Genomic DNA, 22,658 nt, shown 5'->3' on the forward strand with positions numbered 1-22,658 from the left:
GCAGCGGATCGCCATTGTCGCGACTTGAAATTGAAGGAGGATGATTGGGTGCTCTTACGTTTTGAGAAGGCACGCCTCAGAAAGGAAAAGGGAAAGGAGAGGCTTTTTCCAAAGCTTAGTATGCGATACTACGGACCTTTCCAGCTCACTGAAAAGATAAATGATGTCTCCTTCCTATTGAAACTGCCAGATACTTGGAGGATTCACAATGCATTTCATGTGAGTCTCTTGAAACCTTTTAAGGGTGATGTGCCTGATGATGGAAGCCTGATGAGCAACCTGAAGTGGAAGAAAACGAGGAAATCCTTGTTCTTGAACAGATTTTGGCACATAAGGATACGAAGAATAAAGGTAAAGTCTTAAGGCGGTTCTTGGTTAAGTTCAAGAACTATCCTGCATTGGATGCGAAGTGGATGGAGGAGGAGGACCTAGCAAATACTGCTCAGATTGTGAAACTTTACCTCGATGCTTTTGGTTTAGCATAGTCTATTCCAAATGGAACCCAGAATTCAGCTTGGCCGGAGATGTGGTGCAGTGGGATGCACAAGAGGGGAGTCACTCCGCTCCTTTGTCAACAGATGCATTGATTTAATACTAGAGTCACTGATGTCTCTTTGAGCTTCAGGGATACTGAAAGCTGACAGTATTCTGTTGTATGACTTTATGAAATGGAATTCTTGATTATGATACTGATTTGTTCTTGACTCTTTTTAAGTGCAGGAACTGATAGACGAAATGACTGCAACATTTTGGTCTGATTGATCTCGAATAGACATGGTTGCAATAGGGGTTAGTCAATCAGATATCTATGAGGTCTCGATTGGATCTAGATGCGATTGCTAGCTACATTGCCGATAAATCATGGTCTAAGATCCGAATGAATGTTGAATGTCATGTGATGTCCTGTGATGTTTAGTGATGTCGTGTGATGTGACTGTCGATTGGTACATGTGCTAGATGTGTGTTCCTAGTACGTAGGTACTAACAGTTAGTGTCTGCTAAGACGGTTTAATGCTTCTGTCGGTTTTGCAAGCGTAATCGCGGGCGATTACAATGCTTTCAAGAGGGGGGTATGTCACAAAGTGATGACGTGGCTACCGAGAGCAGAAACCCTAATTTTTGCCAGAAACCCTAATTCCTGCAAACCCTAATTTCTGCCAGAAACCCTAAATTGCAGAAACCCTAATTTCTGGAAACCCTAACCCTAACTGCTGGCTGAAACCCTAATGTGTCTGGAAACCCTAAAACAGGTGGCAAATGCCATGTGGCAGTAGTACGGAATTTTCCGGATTTTGCGGGCTGAAAAAAAGCACTTTGAGCGATGCATGCTGGCTGCTTTTCTCTACGCATGGGCCAGGAGAGAGAGAGAGAGAGAGAGAGAGAGAGAGAGAGAGAGAGAGAGAGAGGAAATTTTTGTTTTTGTTTTTGAAAGCTTTTGGGGCGCTGCTTTTGGGTATCCCTTGTAATCTTTAAATACGTGGTTTAGGGCTCACTCTGCAGAGCATCTGGACGCAGAGTCTGAGAGTGGAACCCTAACCGCTCTCTTGTACTTTGACATTGATTTAATACATAAAGAAATACCGAAAGGGACGCCAGTCTTTGGGGCCAATATCTCTAGGCACGGAACTCCGCCGGGCCAGTGCAAATCTATTGTGATTTGTGAATTGTTTTGAAGTGGTTATTTGGTGCTGTGGTGATTGATTCTTGACTTGGAGTGTCCAAGTCTGTTACAAGTACCTAGTTCTACACCCACTATTGGGCACTGACGACGTTAGTGGAAATGTCGTGGTATTTAGTCAATACTATGCATGATGGAGTTGATGGTTATATTGTCTTGTGGGTGACTACCATGGGTCTATACCTTGCACTTTCCTTCAAGGGTGAATCTGGGCTTATCCTAGATTCATCTAGGTTTATCTCTTTGAGATTAGAGCAGAAGAAGACTTTGGCCTCTACTGGAGGGATTCCATTTTCGGAATCCGAGCCGGTTTGAAGAGGAGGTTGGCTCTGATATTGAAGCGAGAGATCTATGAGTTGAGAGCTTCGTCTCTTGAGTTTCTTGAAGAGGGAAGGGAATTGCCAAGAACCATCGAGTTTGAGATCTAGAATGGAGCATGGGAATAGTGCCCACCCCCGGTTCATGTGCTTGTAATTTTTTTTCCCATAAATAATGTATCTCGTGAAGGGAGGACCAGTCCATTGGCTGGTCCCCAGTACTATATCGATCTTCTTACTCTCTCCCTCTCCCTTTTTCTTAGTCTTGTTCATTTGTTTGAGTCTATCTATACTTGTGTGCTTTCCTGTTTGTGACACTCACCAAATGACTACTCTTGATTCTGAAGATAAATGGATGATTGGTGTCTTTGGAGTCTTTGTTTGCCTCAGATCACATCTCAAAAGATTTATGCCAAGCCACAATCACAATCTTGCTTGCTACAAGTATGTTATGCACTTAGACATATTGCATAATGTCCAGCTTGGTGGCGAGAATGTATGGAAAAGCTACCTTCCTCTTAATGAATTCTTTGAAAGTGACTTGTTGGGTGTACTGCTTGAAGCCAGTGTGCTCTGTAACACAGGATTTGGGTGAGTGTTTGTGTTTGGTATTGGGTCCCGTGGTCTAATTGGCCTTTCAGGAATGATCATATGTTTCTTCAAACTTGGAGTGATCCGTTTTGCTACTTTACAGCTTTCCAGAAAACAGTGTACTGTTGACAAATTTCTGCAGACATTCGAGCTGTTCTTTGACAGTTTCTAGATGTATGCCATTTCTGCCCCATATGGTTTTCGTGAGTTTTCCCTTGTGTTGACGTTGCCACAAGTAATATATAGTGTTACACATAATATGCAGAAAAAGAGGGTTGTGCAAGTGTTTGCATTGTGAGACTGTGTGAACTGGTGTGTGAGAATGTAAACGGGAGCGTAAATGATTGCAACGAGCATGCATAGGACAGCGACAGCGAGGTGTACGCTGCAATAGAGGGAGCTGAAACTTGAAATGGAAAGAGGGTGCGAGGAGGACAGGACCTGCATGCCAGGGGTCCATGTGGGGGGAGGGGGAGATGGCAAAGAGACAGAGCACAATGTGGGCACCAGTGGCAGTGAGTCCGATGGTTCTTTTGATGAGAATTGCATAAATTGTTTTGTGGGTGCAGCAGTTGGTTGTTTTTTTAAAGCCCTGAATGTTAAGTGAGCAGCAGAGTGGCTCAAATTTTTCTTTTGTGATAATGTTTCAAATCTTCCTTGTTACAGGATCAACTACATGAATACCTTAATTTGATGCAATCAGTGCATACTGCTTTCAGCGACAGGTCGAATGCTCTGTTGACTGTACAGACACTCATGACAGAAATTGCATCATTAAATACAAAAACAGAAAAACTTGCAGTGGCTTCTTCTAAGGTTTTTGGAGGAGACAAATCAAGGATGCAGAAAGTTGAAGAGCTTAAAGAGGCACTTAAAACTACAGAGTTAGCCCGTGATACTGCAGTAAGAGAATACGAACGCGTCAAGGTGCTGTTATCTCTAACCTTTATAACCTTTTTAATGGTTGGCTTATATTTATGTTTTTATTTCTAAAAGCGGAGGCTATGAAAAGAGAACCTACACACTCTGGTGTGCGTGTCCTCGTGCTTACTGTCTGGTGGCTAATCACGGTTATCTTATTACAGGATATAAATCACAAGGAGCTGGATCGATGTGAGAGCGAGAGGCAGAGGAATTTTCTTGAGATGATAAAAGGCTTTGTTCATAATCAGGTTTGTCGTTTGTTTGGCATAAGATAAAGACTGCTGTTTGGATGGTTATGAAGGGCACAAATACTCATTTTATGCATGTACAGTAGGTGTCACCTTCGGACACCTGTGCATCCCTATTGCGTACATCTGCTTATGGGGGTATGTTCATGTTTTTCTCTATCCATGGTGGTCCTATACCCCCCCCCCCTCCCCCTCCCCCTCCCCCTCCCCCTTCCCCCTTAGCAACACACACACACATGTGCGCACGCACTTTTTTTTTTGGGTAAATCACTTTTGACTTACTAGGGGGAACCTCAAAATAAGGAAAACCCACAGATTATATCATATACAAGAAATGCCCAAGTTGATAGTGAACAAAGGCATAGTCAAAACACATATGAGAAAAGGGCATACAATGATGGTTTAGTCTCCTATGGAGATGGATAATCATAAAACGACTGATGCAAAGATTGTCTGAAAAAGGAAAAGGTCTGAATGAGCGACTCACAAAAAACAGAACAATTTCTCAACTACCAAATTGTCCACATGGGTCAATACCGGAGCCAATGCAAAAAATCTCTGTACTGCTTGAGAACAGGAGCAAGGATGCCGAACAGCCAAAATGTTTAGGAATAGGAACTGTTTTGGAACGGTTAATTCTGGCTTGGGTTCGGGTACCAAATCTAAGAGAGGTTTATTCTAAATCCATTTGGAATTATATGAACTGAGCAGTGTAGCACGCAGAAGTAGCAAGCATGTGCTACTGGCGTCAGCAGCGTGCCGGCAAAAGATCAGTGAAGCTTGTCGATGAAGATTATACATCATAGAAACAGGAAACGGTGTTTCCAAAGTGCTGAAACGGGCATGGGGGCCAAATTGAAACGTTGCAACGCCATGAAATGGCGTGCGTTTCAATTCCAGATTGAGAGCTGTTTTTTTCCGTTGCAGGCTGCACGTTCGATTCCGAGATGCGTTGGTCATTTAATTTGTGGGCTCAAATGAGTCACATTAAAACATCTGTACACGTGTCCTTTTGCCCAGTATCCAATAAGTTATGAGATTTGATTCACTTTAAAAAAAGTCTATGTGAACTTTCGAATCTGCAGACATACGCGTTCTCTCTCTCTTCTCTAGCACACACGATCGTCGGTAAATATGCAAGCTCTTACACACACACACACAATCAACTTGAAGAACCAAATTGTAGGAATCAAATTGAAGACTCTCTCTCTCTCTCTCTCTCTCTCTCTCTCTCTCTCTCTCTCTTTGCCCCCCCTCTCGTAGTCGAGGCCCTTACTAGATCAATTTCCTTCATGCATAATTTATGGTATCCCTAGAGACAGATATGCTCGGCTAGCCCTTGAGTGATCCTGATAGCTAGCGCTACAGGGGGACACAGCATGTTGGTATGGGAAGATGACGTCATGGTTTCAGTCACATGGCTTCAGCATGGATAGACTGCCCCCATTCCAGTACTCCTTGGATGGACCCTCCCTTTCTCTCACACGGATAGAGATCACTAGACTTTTATGTTAGGATTTGATTCAACTAGATACCAGAAGCACATGGATAGAGCCGGTACAAGAGTTGGGCACGAAGATGGTTTTCTATAGAGAGCATCTTCTCCAACTAACAGAGGATGGATTTGTGATCAGGCTGGCCTATATGGACACTCGTTTATCCTATGGGATACGATGTGTTATTGGTCAGATGCACACATCATCGCATCAACTAGAGATTGAGATTGACAGATTTAGGAGAGTACCAGCAGAAGCCAGGATATGCCTGCCAGTTGTGTCATATAGAGCGAGAGACAAAGTTACATCACATTTGTCATTGTCCGGATACTATAAGATACGAGGCCGCTTTCACTGTCTATTCAGAGAGGGCTTTGGACCGTTGGCTAGAGTCATGAGATATCAGGGTTATAGATGCCTCGGGTTGTTTTGGCTAGAGCTGCGCAGTCACAAAGAGAGTGTCACAAATTATTGACATGTCAAGCCATTGAAGAACGGAGCCGACTTGCAGATCCTAGCCGAGGGGCCTAAACCCTAAGTGAAGAAGCAGAAGCAGTAGAATAAGAAAAAGTGGAAGAAGTTCCCACCTTATGGGACCCCGTTCGATGGGGCTCAAGTGACATAAAGGCATTAAAATAAAGCTGGACCCTCACACACAAAAGATAGCGTGGAAAACTGATGACGTGGCACCTACTGTACGGTCATCTCTCAAAACGCGTTGACTGATGACGTTGTGAGCGGGATGAAAACACACAACGCCTCTATAATGACCCGACACACACTCTTGGGAAGATACACACACACTATGGGGCACCACTCGGCTTACACAACACACCTGGCCGAGACAGGGAACACACCTCTGGAGTGAGAGGAGAGAGACTATCCACTTGCCCACTCCACACACACACACACACACACACACACACACACACACACCCAAAAAACTCAGCTCAAAAGAGGAGAATTTTTGATGTTTAGATACAAATAAGCTTGGGCCAACACCAATGGGGCAAACAGCTCACACAATATGGGTAAAAGATACCAGATACAATCACAAACTAGAGTAGAAACTTCGCTCATAGGAGAAACTTACACAGAAAAACAGCAGGAAAAGAGTGAGGAATTTGGCAAAATGGACAGCGCCATCGCGTCCGGAACGGCCCAAAACCCCAGTCTACAATGTTAAAGTGCTCAAATCTGACCTCGGATGAGCAATTTACGACCAAAACAGGCTCCAAAATGAGCAAAAACACACCTGCGGCTGTTCCTTCTCTCTTCTCCACATTTTTTTCCCGGTCTTCTCTCTCTTTTTTCAGTTCCCACACTTAGCTTTATTAGTTGGGCACCCTTGGCCTTTTAGATGACCTCAAACGGACCCCGAACAGGCCAAAAACTGACCTCGCAGTGCATAGTTGTCACCTTTTTGCATCATTCGCACACCTGGCACTCAGCTTTTTTTCAATAATGCATCTCGCCACCACGTGAAGTGGCCCCAAAAAGTGGTCCTAATGATGACCTTTCTGCATAACTCTCACCAGAAAACACCCACGTTGTGTCCGTCCTCATCCGCGTGCAAATATTGACTTCGTTCGCCCTCCTGACGCCACTAGATGCCATCTGACGCACCTTCTGACCTCACGTCGTCGGCCCGCGGATAGCTTCCTTGAGAAGTTTTACGTGCTACAACTCCTCTTTATTGTAGAAAAAACACACTAGTATTAATAATAGTGAAAATCGCTGCACTATGTACATGCTGTCCTACCTGTACACATGTGGGTCCCACATAACCACGTGGCTAAGGAAAATGGGCAATCCTTTATTTGATGCACCATGCATGTGTATGTACATATGCGCAATCCCTTGCTCCAAAAAACTCCTGACATAATTTGCCCATCCCCTAGCCTCCTAGATCATTCATGATCAGCAGCAGCAAAGAGAGATATGAGACTCGCCGCATCACAGGTCTCCTCATCCCTCACCAACACTGCTTGATCCACAGACAGCTCATCTTGCTCCACCATCATCAATCTAGCATGATACAATTTAAGACGCAACCCATTTACCCTTGACTTATGTAGAACACCATCCAGGTTAGCCAGCTGATATGTGCCATTTGGAAAACACTCCACTACCTTGAAAGGGCCTTCCCACTTAATTTGAAACTTCTTTTGGAAGGTGTTGTCCAGCTTACTATTGTAGCGCAAAACCAAGTCATGTTTTTTGATACCCTTACTTTTAACCTTTTCATTTATCTTTGCCAAAGCCTTATCCTGCATCTGCCCATAATGCTCCAATGCGCTCATCCTATCCAACTGGACCTCTTGTAACTGCAAGAGCCTCTCTTTGAATGCATCACTAGGCGACCCAAGCAACTTCTCTAACATCTTGACCGCAGGCAACTCTATCTCCACAGGCAATAGTGCTTCCTTTCCATACACCAAATGAAATGGAGTAAACCCTGTACCTGTCTTCACCGAAGTACGGTAAGCCCATAATGCACTAGGCAATTCCAAATCCCAATTCTTTCCTTGGTGCTCTGTCACTTTAGAAAGAATTTGTACCAACTCACCATTGAATCTTTCATTTAAGCCATTACACTGCGGGTAATAAGGAGTGGTATGCTGGTGCCTAATCTTCATCTTTGTGCATAAGAAGTCTAGCAGTTTAGCTCTAAATCCTGGCCCCTTATCTGAAAGTAGCTCTAATGGCACCCCAAACTTGCAACATATTTCATCATACACAAATTTTGCCACATCCTTTGCAGTGATCTGTTTTACTGCTATAGCCTCTGTCCATCTAGAAAGATAGTCCACTGTCGTCAAAATATAGCTTTTGCCCCTGCTTGTGATAGGTAACAGGCCTATTGCATCAATCCCCCACTTTTCAAAAACATCAAACGCCATAATGGTTTTTCGTAGCTCTGGCTTCAACACTCTCTTCCCAAATGCTTGACACCTATTGCAAGACCTACACCAATGGTGAACATCCTTGTGCAAACTAGGCCATACATACCCCTCTTGCAAAATCTTATGCAAGGTGATCTTTAGAGCAAAATGGCCACCACATGCGCCTTCGTGATTCTCTTCCAACACTCTGTAAAGCTCCTCCCGCCAAGGTACACGTCTCAACACAAGATCAGCCCCTTTCATGTATAAGACATCGCCAATCAATTTGTACCTGTATGCTCTACGCACAAAGCCATACTTCTTAGACTTCTGAATCTCCTTTGGAATGATTCCTGTTAGCAAAAACTCCTCTTCTTGAGCCAAACTTTCCCGGCCATGATAAAGAGGTAAATTGGTCCTCAACACGAATAGCTCCCCAATCATGCCTTGAGCTGCTTCATGTGCCTCTCCATTTAGAGCACGTTCAATGTGTTTGATGCTCCATGCTTCAAACTTTTTTAACAGGCCTTTAATTCTAAAGCACATTTCCTTCAATGAGGTGTTCTTGCTCTTCCACACACCCAGCACTTGCTTCACCACTAACAAGGCATCACCTTTTATGCTCAACCTTCGAACCCCATGCTTCAAACAAATGTGTAATCCGGCTTCCAATGTAGCATATTCAGCCTCATTGTTACTATGCGCATCCAATTTGAACCCTCTCTTGCATACTAGCTTCCCCTCTGGATCATAAAGTGCTATACCCCCTGAAGCTGCATCGTGGCTCTTTCTGTATAAACCATCAAAGAACAACACATGTGCATGGCTGATCTGTGGCACTTCTTCAACTACCTTTCTCACCACCTCTTCCTTAACAATAAGGGGATTCTCCTTGTAGGTCAACAAATCAGCTAGGGTAGCCCTTGTACTATCTTCCACTAGAAAAGAGAACTCAAACTCTTGCAGCTCAATTACCCATTTCTTCACCACATTTGACATGTTAGTACCATTAATTAACTGTGGCAAAAAGGCATGACTCGTCAAGAAAACAAAAGGCCGTGGTAGCAAGTAATGACGAAATCGTCGACAAGCAAATATTACACTGGCCATCACTAGCTCTACTTCCGATAACTTTCTCTCCGCTACCAACTTCACTCGGCTTGCACAATACACTGGCCTCATATAATGGCTGCCCTTCCCCTTTTGCAATAGCATGGCTCCAATGGCATCATCCCCTACTGATGGATTTACATAAAACACTTTCTCCCAATCAGGAGCCTGCATGGCTGACAACCCCCCTAACACCTCTTTCACCTCTTGAAACACTTCTTCACACTTGTCATCCCATTGCAATGGATCATGCTTTGCCACTTGCTGTAATGGATAAAGAATCTGAGAAGACAATGGAATAAACCTTGCCATGTACTTCACTTTGTGTATAAAGGTTGCCAATTGCTTCGTACTCGTAGGTGATGGAAGAAGAATAATAGACTTAACCTTGTCTGGATCAGCCTCAATGCCATTTTCTGACACCATGTGGCCCAATAACTTCACCCTTGGCTGTGCTAGATGACATTTCTTTGGATTTAGTTGTCCTCCACATTCATCATATCGAGCGAATACCATCTGCAGCTTCTCATGGTGATCAGCCCTACTGCTATAAACACAGAAGTCATCCATAAAAGCTTTAACACAACTACCAATGAATGGTTCCAACACTCAATTTGCTCTCTCTTGATAGAAGGAAGGTCCATTTGACAACCCAAATGGCAATACTATGTAGCAATAGCAGCCCCATGGCGTAATAAAAGTTGTCTTTGTGCGGTCTTTAAGAGCAATCTTCAATTGAAAATAGCCTGAAAAACCATCACACACACTGTACCTCTCATAACCTGCCACTGAATCCAAGATCTGATCGATGAATGGAAGAGGATATGGGTTCTTCTTAGTGGCTGCGTTTAAGGGTTTAAAATCTACACAAATTCTCCACTTCCCATCCTTCTTTGGACTGACTACAACTGGACTCACCCATTCTGTGGTCTCCACAGGGACTATGAACCCTGCCTTCAATAACTTGTCCACCTCTTCTCGCAAGGCTTCCATTTGCTCTTGACCCATCCTTCTTAGCCTTTGCCGCACTGGCTTAGCACCTTCTTTCAGCTCTATATGCATCTCTTCACCCTTGAACCCTTTGATCTCTTCATATGAAGTAATGAACAAATCAGGAAAACTAGCCAGCATATGCAAAAATATATCCTTCTCCATAGTTGAGAGGTCTCCACTAATCATTTGTGTCATTAATTTCTGCTTCTTTGACAACTCAACCTTGGTTTGCATCAGCCCTTCAATCACTTCATAAGGCCCTTCACTTTCATTTTCAACCTCATTCGCAAATGCGACTAAACCAATCTCCTGGATTTCTTTGTCCATCAAAAGAAATGCAACATCAGCATCCTCATCACTGCTGGTAGTGCTATCACTGTCCTCATCTGTCACCGTGGAAGAGTCTTCATCACTAGACTCATCCTCATCTTCATAAAGCTCCTCTAATCGTTTCCTTGTGTCCATATTATAAAGCTTCTTGGTACCTGTCTTTCCATAGAGGCTAATTGTACCATGTCGCCAATCTTGAACAGCTCCCATTGCACGTAATCATGGTCTTCCCAGTATAATAGGATATGCTCCCAACCCTGCTGGCATCACATGAAAATCAACCACTGCCTTTGCATCATATGCCTCCACTTCCAAGCTCTTTACAACACCTAAGCATTTTACTTTTTGATGGTTTGCCAATCTGATCCGAAAACCTGACACCCCAGCCACTGTGAGACCCATCTTCTCAACGCATGAGTGTGTTATGACGCATATTTGGGCTCCGCCATCCACATAACCTTGTCCCAAATTTTTCCTTTTATGCCACACATCTACTATTGGACAAATGTCTGGTAGCTCATCCATTGCCAACACCTTCACTGAACCTCTCTCTGGCTCTTTCTCCATTGGGTTAACCATCCTCTTCCACTGTCGCTTTAGCTTAGGCACCATCTCTATAAGCTGCCCAAAAGTAACATCTGCCTTCCTGCTCGTCAGATCCTCCTTCAAGTCATAGCTTAATTGCCCATCCCCTAGTGGAAAATCTGAAACATGAAACTTTCGACGAGCTCTCCTTTTCCTCTTGGCCTTGACATCCTCGCCTTCATGGCTCTTTGCTTTCTTCTTACTAGGACCTGGGGCACTTCTTCCTTCCTTTTCCTCTGTGGTCCTCTTCCCAATAGGCATCACTAATGTATCCTCTAGCTTTGATGCCTTCTCCAAGGTGACTACACTTAGCACTTTTGTCTTCCCTTTTTCCTCCTGGGTCAGTCCACTGGTTCCTTCGTCTCCCTTAATTTCGATGCCATAATCATTTGACCTAGTTAGCACCTGTCTTGGCAATGGATACATGTCTCCCCCCATCCTTGGTGGCTTATCACATTGCGGGCTGATGTGACCCAACTCTCCACAATTATAACATGTGGGCGTCTGCCTCCAAAACCTACCATTGCTTTGTCCAACACCATTCCTAGGCCTTTCTTCACCTCCTTGTTGATTTGCAAACCTCCCTCGACCTCGATTATTTCCCACTTGACCTAGCATGTTTAGGCTGAGATTCTTCATCAAATCTACCATTTGCCTCATGTCTTGCCTTAGCCCATCATCTTGCACTGCTGTAGTGACCACTGCTGGCATAACCTGAGTAGTAACAGGAACTACTGGTTCATGATGAACCCCTGACATGCACCCTTGTAAAGACTCTATAGGCTGAAATTCAGACCTCATTGGCAAAGACTCCACCCCTAACTGGCTCATTTTCCTCAGCTTCCACTCTTTGTTCCTTGCTACCTCTAGTGCATCCTCATATGTCCTAGGCTTCTTTAGCTCCACTCTCCAACGTATATTCTCCCAAAGACCAACCAAGAACCTGTCCTTCTTCATCATGTCAGGCGGGGGTACCTGTGGTGCTAAAGCCTTGCACATTCGCTCCCATGCCAATGAAAACTTACGTATGTACGCATCTACTGGCTCACCTTCCTTTTGCACCAAAGCCTGTACTTCTTGCCACACCTTGTCAGGATCTTCTATCTTCACAAACTCCACTTCCAACCCATGTTGTAGATTGTCCCAACTCAACCTTACAGGTGGATCAGCCACACGCAACTCCTCTTCAAATGCTTTAGACCAAACTCGTGCATCTCTTCAAACAAATTTGGAGAAGGCGTAACATTTGCGTAGGGTCATGAATCTGGTTGCTAATGCAGGCAACCTCCATCTTTTCCAAAAATTCTTCCACATCTTCATCACTTCTTCCATGAAACTCGGGATAAGAGAAAGGCATGGCTACCCAAATTATGATGCTTTGAGAACCCCTTCGAACACACGTGCAAGAACCCAAAACTTTTCACTACCCAATCCCCAGAAACTTCAATGGAGCTCAACTTTAGATAAGGACAAACACATGCACATCAAATGAGTTTTCATAGTTAATCATCGGAATGACAACAGGCAAAGGACATTCCAGGATCTCTCTCAATCTTCTTGGCCCAAACATAAAGACTATGCGCTGCTGGAAAAAAATCTTCCTGGACACATGAACATTAATCTGAAATCTTTGAGTTAAATGAAAAGGAGTGAACTGAGGGTCATTTTGATCATCCATTAAAGCCAACCATGAAGCTCCCAAGAAGGCACACCTGACTCAACCTGTGATTTTGCCAAAATTTCAGCAGCATAACAACATAAATGGCTCAAAATACCAAAAAACCAGCCATCATAACTTGGGAAAATTTCGACAGAGTTTCCCCAGAAGTAGAGCAGTAGGAACCCAAAATATAGACTGTCTATGTATGCATAAACTGTCAACAATAGAACCCGAGCATCAATTAGGAATCACTAGTACATAGCCTATGGCGAGGTCACAAAAAGGGTGCTCCAGCTACTTGTATCACCGAAAGGATCTCTACATTTGAGAATCCCCCAGCTCAATAAAAACCTCACGCTATCGACCCTCACACGAAGGCTAATGCAAATCGCGTATAGTCAAGTCTCAGAAATGACTATCTTCCAGACCAAGTCTCAGAAATGGCTGGGACTGCCAAATACAACCAAGTATGGCTCCACAAATGCGTACAATGGCAGTTTCCACAAGTAACGTACAATCCAGTAGACAATGCGCTCAAACAGGCGCCAAATGATGCATACCCACAACAACTGCAAGTGACATCACTGCTAGTATATCACTGTACTCCAGCTACCTGTACCTGTGTGAATCACTTGTACCTGTACCTGTCCCTGTCCCTGTAACCTGTAACCTGTAATCTGTAATCTGCAACCTGTAATCCCGAATCTCGAAGCTTGAAGCTCGAAGCAGAAGGTACTCGAAGAAGATCCTCAGTGGGGGCGCCAAAAGAATGTGAGCGGGATGAAAACACACACAACGCCTCTATAATGACCCGACACACACTCTTGGGAAGATACACATACACACTATGGGGCACCACTCGGCTTACACAACACACCTGGCCGAGACAGGGAACACACCTCTGGAGTGAGAGGAGAGAGACTATCCACTTGCCCACTCCACACAAACACACACACACACACCCAAAAAACTCAGCTCAAAAGAGGAGAATTTCTGATGTTTAGATACAAATGAGCTTGGGCCAACACCAATGGGGCAAACAGCTCACACAATATGGGTAAAAGATACCAGATACAATCACAAACTAGAGCAGAAACTTCGCTCATAGGAGAAACTTACACAGAAAAACAGCAGGAAAAGAGTGAGGAATTTGGCAAAATGGACAACGCCATCGCGTCCGGAACGGCCCAAAACCCCAGTCTACAATGTCAAAGTGCTCAAATCCGACCTCGGATGAGCAGTTTACGGCCAAAACAGGCTCCAAAATGAGCAAAAACACACCTGCGGCTGTTCCTCCTCTCTTCTCCACATTTTTTTCTGGTCTTCTCTCTCTTTTTTCAGTTCCCACACTTAGCTTTATTAGTTGGGCACCCTTGGCCTTTTAGATGACCTCAAACGGACCCCGAACAGGCCAAAAACTGACCTCGCAGTGCATAGTTGTCACCTTTTTGCATCATTCGCACACCTGGCACTCAGCTTTTTTCCAATAATGCATCTCGCCACCACGTGAAGTGGCCCCAAAAAGTGGTCCTAATGATGACCTTTCTGCATAACTCTCACCAGAAAACACCCACGTTGTGTCCGTCCTCATCCGCGTGCAAATATTGACTTCGTTCGCCCTCCTGACGCCACTAGATGCCATCTGACGCACCTTCTGACCTCACGTCGTCGGCCCGCGGATAGCTTCCTCGAGAAGTTTTACGTGCTACCAACTCCTCCTTATTGTAGAAAAAACACACTAGTATTGATAATAGTGAAAATCGCTGCACTACGTAGATGCTGTCCTACCTGTACACATGTGGGTCCCACATAACCACCTGGCTAAGGAAAATGGGCAATCCTTTATTTGATGCACCATGCATGTGTATGTACATATGCGCAATCCCTTGCTCCAAAAAACTCCTGACAATGTGGCATCTTGTACGGAATTCCAGATACACTGGCCTGTTGACGTGGAAAAACTGTATGGATTTCCACGTTTTATGCTGACTACTGACATGGCAGAGTTTTACGGATTTCAACTCTTATGTTGGTAGCTTTTGGGCATCTGTTTTTAAGCGAGTTGCTTTTGAGTTTCAAGCTTTTCATGTAAACTGCTTTTCAAGGCAAAGGGCCTTAAAATAAGTGAGTGCAAAGGGCTCAGTCTCTAGCACGCTTCAATGAGAAGGTGCAAAGCGCGAGTACCGGCATTGTACTGAGTTCAAGTAATATAAAGAAATATCGAAAGGGGCGCCAAGGTTTGGGGCCAATACTCTTTTGGGTGGAATTCCACCACTCCGTGGAGCGTGTGCTCTCCCTCTTTCAGTTTTAGTTGTTATTGAAGTGCTAAAAGTGTGTTCAGTCTGTTCTTTTCTATTGGCACGTGGTGCCCGTCTCGTGATAGTGGTATCAGAGCTTCAGGCATGTGCTTTTCTAAAAGCGTACTGGTCCTACCAAAGAGCAGACAGAGCAACGTGGTGCTTCCAAAGTTTTATCTTCGTGCTTCGACCCCGGACTTATTAGCCACTCGCATTAGGCGCGCTCCCGTCTTCATCGCTCTGTCTTACAAGGCATAAGCCAAAAAGATCGCTTGCAAGAGAAGGATCCAAGATTTGTTTCGAGCTGCTTTTTTTCTCAGATGCAGTGTCACGCAATGGTGGAAGTCTATAGCTACCAAGCCATACACTCCAAGGACTTGGCAAACTTTCAAGAAATTATTTGCCCGAAGTTTTGTCTTGTGACTGTTTCCTTTAGAGTGCAACTTCTGGCAGAGTGGGTTATCCTGAAATGCTTGCCGCAGAAACCCTAGCAGATTACATCTTGCAGTCTTTAGACATCTCTCTGCAGGTGTCTCTTGTTGATAACCTTGGAGATCCAATGTGATTGCTATGTCTTTGGACTACCATCGCCGCCAAAGGAATACTGTCTGTTCAAGAGCTGATGGACCATGTTGTGGTCGGCTTATGGAAGGAATCTAACCCTATTTTTTGGTGCAGGTTTCAGGATGGAAAGTCAGTCGACTTTTCAAGCTCGCGAGACTTCTTTTTAAGTTTGAATTTTGTTTGAGAATTTATTTGAGAACTTGTTTGGTGATCATGTTTGGAATTTGTTTGAAATGGATGGTATCTGTTTTGAACTTGTCTTGGTGCCGATTTGAACTGTTTGACTCTTGTTTGAATACTGGTTTCAATGCTTGGTGATTTACTCCTGGGTGGAATAGTGAGAAATGGTGTTTGAGAATGCTTGCACATACTCATGGCCCGGACCCTTGTGGTTATTTTCGGGGGGAGTATTGAATGCTTGAAAAAAAATACTGTTGTTGTTACTCCCGGCTCGGACCTGGATGGTTCTGCAGGAGGAGTATTAAGAAGTCTGAGCAGTGGTTACTCTCAACACCTCCAAACGACGCAGGCTGCGGTCTGGGGGGCGTTTGGTTGTAAAAGGCCTTTATATCTCTTGGCCCGGACTTGTTAGGTTATGCGGGAGGAGTGATAAGGGAGTCGTTGAATATCTCGTGGCTTGGACCTTGTAAGTTTATGTGGGAGGAATGTTCATCGGTGACTTAATGTTTCTATGTCTTGTAACATGCATATGTGAGCATTTGTGTTGCATTGTGATGTGCCAACCATTGAATATTCCTTATTGGATGAGATGTTTCTGGGAAGTCAACGACCTAAAATATCAAGGCTCCCAGATTGCGACCACAGACATCACAGTGTGCCTCAAATGGTTTTTGCAAGTCTGGCAAAACCAACACTGGACCAATTGTCAACTTCTCTTTGAGAGTCTTGAAGGCTGCAATCTCAAATGGTCCCCATGTGAAAGAAACCCCTTTTTATGTCAAAACATGCAAAGGAGAAGCAATCTCCGCAAATTTTTGAATGAACCGCCGGGTAATAAGAACACAAACCCAAAAAACTTGAAACCTCGTAAACATTCTTCAAATCTGGCCAATCTCAAAAGGTCTCAACCTTGGCCGGGTCCATTTTGACACCCTCTGCAGAGACGATGTGTCCCAAAAAGTGGATCTCTAGTAAGAAAAACTCGCTCTTCTTCCCATTAACCACCAACCTCTATCGCCGTAGTGCCCGAAAAACTTGTAACTAATGGTGTCGATGCTCTGCCTCATTCTTAGAGAATACAATGATGTCATTAAAAAAGGTGCCAGAAATGACCTATACTTTTGAAAAATCCCGCCCATCATCCTGTTGAATGTTGCAGGAGCATTTGTGAGACCGTAAGGCATCACCAAATACTCGTACAATCCAAAGGACGTCTTGAACGCAGTCTTGTATACGTCTCCAAGAGCGATCGTGATCTGATGATAGCCACTTTTCAGGTTGATTCTACAGAAACATGTAGAATCCTATAGCGTGTCCAGTATATCATTGATCCTGGATATTGGAAACTTGTTCTTGATGGTGGTTTTGTTGAGAGTTCTGTAGTCAATGAACATTCTTCAAGATTCATCTTTCTTTAAAACCAACAACAATGGCAAATAGTAAGGTGATGTACTCGGTTAAATGAGACCCTTCTCCAAAAGTTCTTTCACTTGGTTCATAATTTTCTCAATTTGCGCTCTGCTAACTCTGTAAGGTGGCTGGTTTGGTGGCGTACTATCGGGAATCAAATCGGTGGTGGAGGTAACTCTCCTCGTAAGCCTTCAGAGAAACAATACTGTCAAATCTCTTTTGCCAAACCTCCACAAAACTGCTCAATGTGGTCCCTCAAAGTAGTCTTCCGAAACAAGGACACTGGCAAGTAAGTATTCCAAAACCTCTGGTAGTAGTCATCAACGTTTCTTTCTTAGTCATCCTCAGGTGATGCCAAGCTGTGATGACATCTTCTTCATGTTCATCTGATATCCAAGTTGATGTGAAAACTTTTCTTGAATTTTACCCACGTCATAGGTGCTTCTTTGCGTAACAACAGAGTAGACCTCCATGTCCGTGCATTTCCTTTCAAGTAAGATGTCGTCCTTTGCACCTTGGAGTGTTCCGAGAACCAACCTCCCGAGAAGGTGACGTCAAACTGTTGTATAAACTCAAGGGCTCGATGGGTGTCCTGGTAGCTTGAAAACGTCTTAAACATGACAGCTTGACCCCCTTCCTTGAACTCCTTGGTCTTCTTGCTCATCTGGTCACTGTCAGAAGAGGACGAGCTCTCCTCCTCTAAACTACTAGATGGCCTCCCATGCCTTCTAGACTTTTTCAGAAATCTCTTCCCTAACTTGTTCTTTCTTTTTTTCCGCTTCTTGCGCCTTTTCTCATCGTCACTAGAACTAGAGAACGACGAGCTGTCTGAACTCTCTGAAACGAAGAAAAATCTGGGTCATCCTCGAAACGAGCACGCTTCTTGAATCTGCTTGCCACCTCTAAAGTCGACTTCCGGCCCAAAAAACCGGGGAAATCCACCGATTGTCTCTTCTTCTGGGAGTGCTTCAAGCCTTTCATTATCTGGTTCATCTTATTGTCAAGAACTCTGTCCAGCTCTTTCTGCGAGTAACAGTTTCCGCATCGTGTGTCTTTTCAGCTTTCTTCCTGATTGGAGGGGAGAATCAATGGCCTCTTGCCATCTTACACGAATCTCATCCATCAGGTAAGTCTTCAGATGCTTCACATATTTCGGGTTCTGGGAATACTTCATCAATCTCTTTACAACCTGCAAATGACGTTCGTACTCTGCTCTGGCAAACTTCCCCGTTGGAAATTTGCCCAATTCTTCCTTCTTTTCTTCAGTTCCCGTGCTGGGTTTGCCTCCCCACTGAGAGGTGTTATCTCTGTCAGATTCTTCACGAAAACCCATGTGTGCTCTTGTGTTCTTTGTGGCTTATGCCCCTCAAGACAGAGCGATGAAGATTAGAGCGCACCCGATGCGTGATGGAGTAAGGGTGGGAGTGCCTAATAAGTCCAAGGCAGGGACACGAAGATTCTTTCACAAATAAAATCTTGACTGCTCTGTCAGATCCTCCTCCAGAACCAATGTGTGCTTCAAAAGGGATCGGATCCTCTGTAGAAGAAGAATCTTCATGAGCTCTAATACCATTGTTACAGGCTTGGACACTCCAAGCGAGAAATCAATAGCAACACACGAATAGAAACTGCAAAATCACTGAACTTAGAGAGAGAGAGAGAGAGAGAGAGAGAGAGAGAGAGAGAGAGAGAGAGAGAGAGAGAGAGAGAGAGAGAGAGAGAGAGAGAGAGAGAGAGAGAGAGAGAGAGAGGACACGACACGACAGAGTTCCGCGCCCAGAAGCACTAGGCCCAAAGACTGGTGCCCCTTTCGATGTCTCTTTATTATTATACTCGCAATGGTACAACTCCCAAGGGTCCTCGTAGTCTTAGACTCTGCGTCCAGATGCTCTAGAGAGTGAGAGGCTTCTGAGCTTTGATACCACTGTTACAGGCTTGGACACTCCGAGCGAGAAATCAATAGCAACACACAAACAGAAACTGCAAAATCACTGAACTTTGAGAGAGAGAGAGAGAGAGAGAGAGAGAGAGAGAGAGAGAGAGAGAGAGGACATGGCACGATTGAGTTCCGCGCCCAGAAGCACTGGGCCCAAAGACTGGTGCCCCTTTCGGTGTCTGTTTATTATTATACTCGCAATGGTACAACTCTCCAGGGTCCTCGTAGTCTTAGACTCTACGTCCAGATGCTCTTCAGAGTGAGGCTTTTGAGCTCTGATACCACTGTTACAGGCTTGGACACTCCAAACAAGAAATCAATAGCAACACACGAACAGAAACTGCAAAATCACTGAACTTTAAGAGAGAGAGAGAGAGAGAGAGAGAGAGAGAGAGAGAGAGAGAGAGAGAGAGAGAGAGAGAGAGAGAGACTTCCTTCGGCGTTGGGCCCGATCTTCACTCTTCTTCACACTTACAGGTGGACAGATTACATGGCATTATGCACCTCCTCAGTGGTTTCTCCTCCACTCATCATACAGACCACCATGAGATTGTTCTAGTCGAGTTGTCACTATAGTGGCTCTCAACCTTACATTCCGCTTGTACACCCCACGTGATAGGCTATTTTGGCATCCGCTGGGGATTATATTGTACTCAGTAATATACAGCCCTGATTTTTCCAAAAAAAAAAAAAAGAGAGAGAGAGAGTGAGTGAGTGGACACGGCACGACGGAGTTCCGCGCCCAGAAGCACTGGGCCCAAAGACTGGCGCCCCTTTCGGTGTCTCTTTATTATTATACTCGCAATGGTACAACTCCCGAGGGTCCTCGTAGTTTTAGACTTTGCGTCCAAATGCTCTGCAGAGTGAGAGGTTTCTGAGCTTTGATACCACTGTTACAGGCTTGGACACTCCAAACAAGAAATCAATTGCAACACACGAACAGAAATTGCAAAATCATTGAACTTTGAGAGAGAGAGAGAGAGAGAGAGAGAGAGAGAGAGGACATGGCACAGTGGAGTTCGTGCCCAAAGGCATTGGCCCAAAGATTGGCGCCACTTTCGGTATCTCTTTATTATTATACTCGCAAGAGTACAACTGCCAAGGGTCCTTTGGTCTCAGACTCTGCCTCCAGATGCTCTTCAGAGTGAGGTCCAAGGGGCTAGGGCTCTTTTAAACTTACAAGGGATGCCCAAAAGCAGAGCCCAAAAAAGCATCAAATTCAAAAGCATTTAATCCCCAAAAGCATCTATTGCCAAAAGCTGCCAACAGCGTGAATCGTGGAAATCCGTACAGCCTGCCACGTCATCACAGCTGCACAAATTGCGGGATTCCTTACAACTGCCGCGTCAGCATGACCGGCGCAAATGGTGGGATTCCGTACAACTACTACGTGAGCATGGCCAGCACGATTTATGGAAATTGGCCCCAGAGTTCAAGCTTTTGTGTTTTAGGTTTTAGGCCCCTCGACCGGTGCTCCGTAAGTTCTTAAAGTTGGTCAATTTGGTTCTCTTGTCCACTTGGCCATCTCTCTTCCAATTGGTCATGCCACGTCATCACTTTGTGACAGGGTTAGGGCCATTAAAGGCTCCAACTTATGGACAATCGGCTGAGGACCCACCAAAACCCTAGAAGCTTGCTGATGTGGACCCATGTATGGAATTTCCCAATTTACGGACAGCCTTGCTGACGTGGCAGCTATACAGACAACCTGAAAAAACACGGACAGCCCTGCCAACTGGGCACCTCCGCAAATTACAGAAGTAGATGGCGCTAGTTTTTGGTTCTAGTGCGTTTGTGGAAGTTAGCTTTTCATGAGAATGTTTTTCAAGGCCAAGGGCTTTTAAATATGTAAAGCGGGGTCTTCTTTTGGGATTCTAGAGTGCAGGAAGCAGAGGAGCACCCGACTATTGTACCTCGTTGAAGCAATATAAAAGAAATACTGAAAGGGGTGCCAGGGTTTTGATGCCGGTGCTCTCTGGGAGTGGAACTCTGCCGTTCCGTGTCTCTCTCTCTCTCTCTCTCTCTCTCTCTCTCTCTCTCTCTCTCTGTTTGTTTGATTGTTTTGAAGTGCTAAAAGTCTGTTCAAATTTGTTCTTTCAATTGGCACGTGGTGCCCTCCAATTACATAGGGGATAGTAATATCTTGCTTTTTGAAAATGGAGTCGTGTATAGAGGAAATAGGAGGAGAGAACTTTGAGAGGAGCCTGTTGACTTGCAAAAGTGACCACAGATCAGCGAAAACCGACCCCTCACCTGTGTGCTTGCTATTCTTAGTAGAAAGTTACTTGCTTATGGTGTAAAGGTGTGGTAGACTGTCAGCTTCCTTTTGTACCCTTTCTGCACATGTCCTTTTACGTGTGCTGATCCATTGGTTTTTCCCCTCAGCTTTGTGCTTCTTTGAGATCTTGAGGGGGGTCCACCGTTGGTTGTATCTCTGAATATAGTTTTCATGCTGGTTTGTAATAGGTAGTAATTGTAATTTGTACGTATTAGAAAGAATTCAAGCCCTTTTCTTTTGAGAGAGAGAGAGAGAGAGAGAGAGAGTTGATTTGTGCTTTAGGTTGGCTATGCGGAGAAGATTGCAAGTGTTTGGGAGAAGGTGACTGAAGAATCCAATCCTCATGGGAAGCTTCCCGAAGCGCAGATCCCAGGCACACCTAGGCCTTAAGGGACACAGCTTCTTATCAACTTGGAGTGCAGTGGATCGAAGGGTACTCCGTTTATGCATTTCCCTATGCGGCTAGCAAACATCATGCAGAGTATGAGCAGCTTCACTTGTTAGCGTTGTGCCTACACTAATCTGAGCAGGATTGAGGTGATGTTGATCTGAGTGTAATTTGATTATGTAATCAACCAACTTCTTTCTTGGATATGTCATGTACTGGCCCACTGCTTATAGAAATATTGGGTTTACCATCATAGGTACAACAAAGCTTTTGGAGCTGTATATAAGGCATCCAGTCTACGAGTTTGGCCCATTGTTGACATGTGCCATGTTTTTTGAGTTCGATCTATTCTCGTAAATGAAAAATGTTTGTTTCCCGAGGGGCGGTCTATCCATAAGTAGTGTGCATGGTAGTATTCTGCTACCCCCTTGTATTGTTAAGCATGTTTTATGTATGACAATACATGCGCACGCGCGCGTGCACACACACAGCATATTTGTATGTACATGTATACTGTGCAGACAACATATATGTATGTATCTATACATGTTCTCGCTCTGTATGTATGTATCTATACATGTTCTCGCTCTGTATATACATTGATGAAGCTCGATAATAAAACAATCTTGCTCCCTCTTAATTGCCCTTCTAAAGCTCTAAATGCTGAAAAGAAGGATTAACTCTCAATTTTCAACCCTTAAATAACCAAAGAAAACCATCATAGAATTCCTCATGTACTCCAGCATGGAACAAATGATGAGACTAATAGAAATTACCCTTGCTGGTTC

General features: G+C 44.4%; 1 protein-coding gene across 5 annotated transcripts in view; it reads left to right on the forward strand.

Moving 5' to 3' along the window:
* Window positions 1-22,249, forward strand: part of LOC147457538 (sorting nexin 2B-like) — a 48,247-nt gene extending 25,998 nt beyond the window's left edge. For 2 of the 5 annotated variants that reach the window (XM_086512402.1, XM_086512401.1), the window contains exons 4-6: window positions 3,253-3,513; window positions 3,672-3,758; window positions 21,765-22,249. In XM_086512402.1, coding sequence (XP_086368528.1) covers window positions 3,253-3,513; window positions 3,672-3,758; window positions 21,765-21,872 — 456 coding nt within the window. In that variant the 3' untranslated portion in view covers window positions 21,873-22,249. Of the gene's footprint in view, window positions 1-3,252; window positions 3,514-3,671; window positions 3,759-3,841; window positions 3,897-21,764 lie in introns of all 5 variants that reach the window. The other 3 variants (XM_086512404.1, XM_086512405.1, XM_086512403.1) reach the window with 3 other exon arrangements.
* The last annotated feature ends 409 nt before the right edge of the window (window positions 22,250-22,658 follow it).

This window comes from Adiantum capillus-veneris, chromosome 5 (assembly GCF_014529385.1).
Source record: "Adiantum capillus-veneris isolate H3 chromosome 5, ASM1452938v2, whole genome shotgun sequence".
In the NCBI taxonomy this organism is placed as follows: domain Eukaryota; kingdom Viridiplantae; phylum Streptophyta; class Polypodiopsida; order Polypodiales; family Pteridaceae; genus Adiantum; species Adiantum capillus-veneris.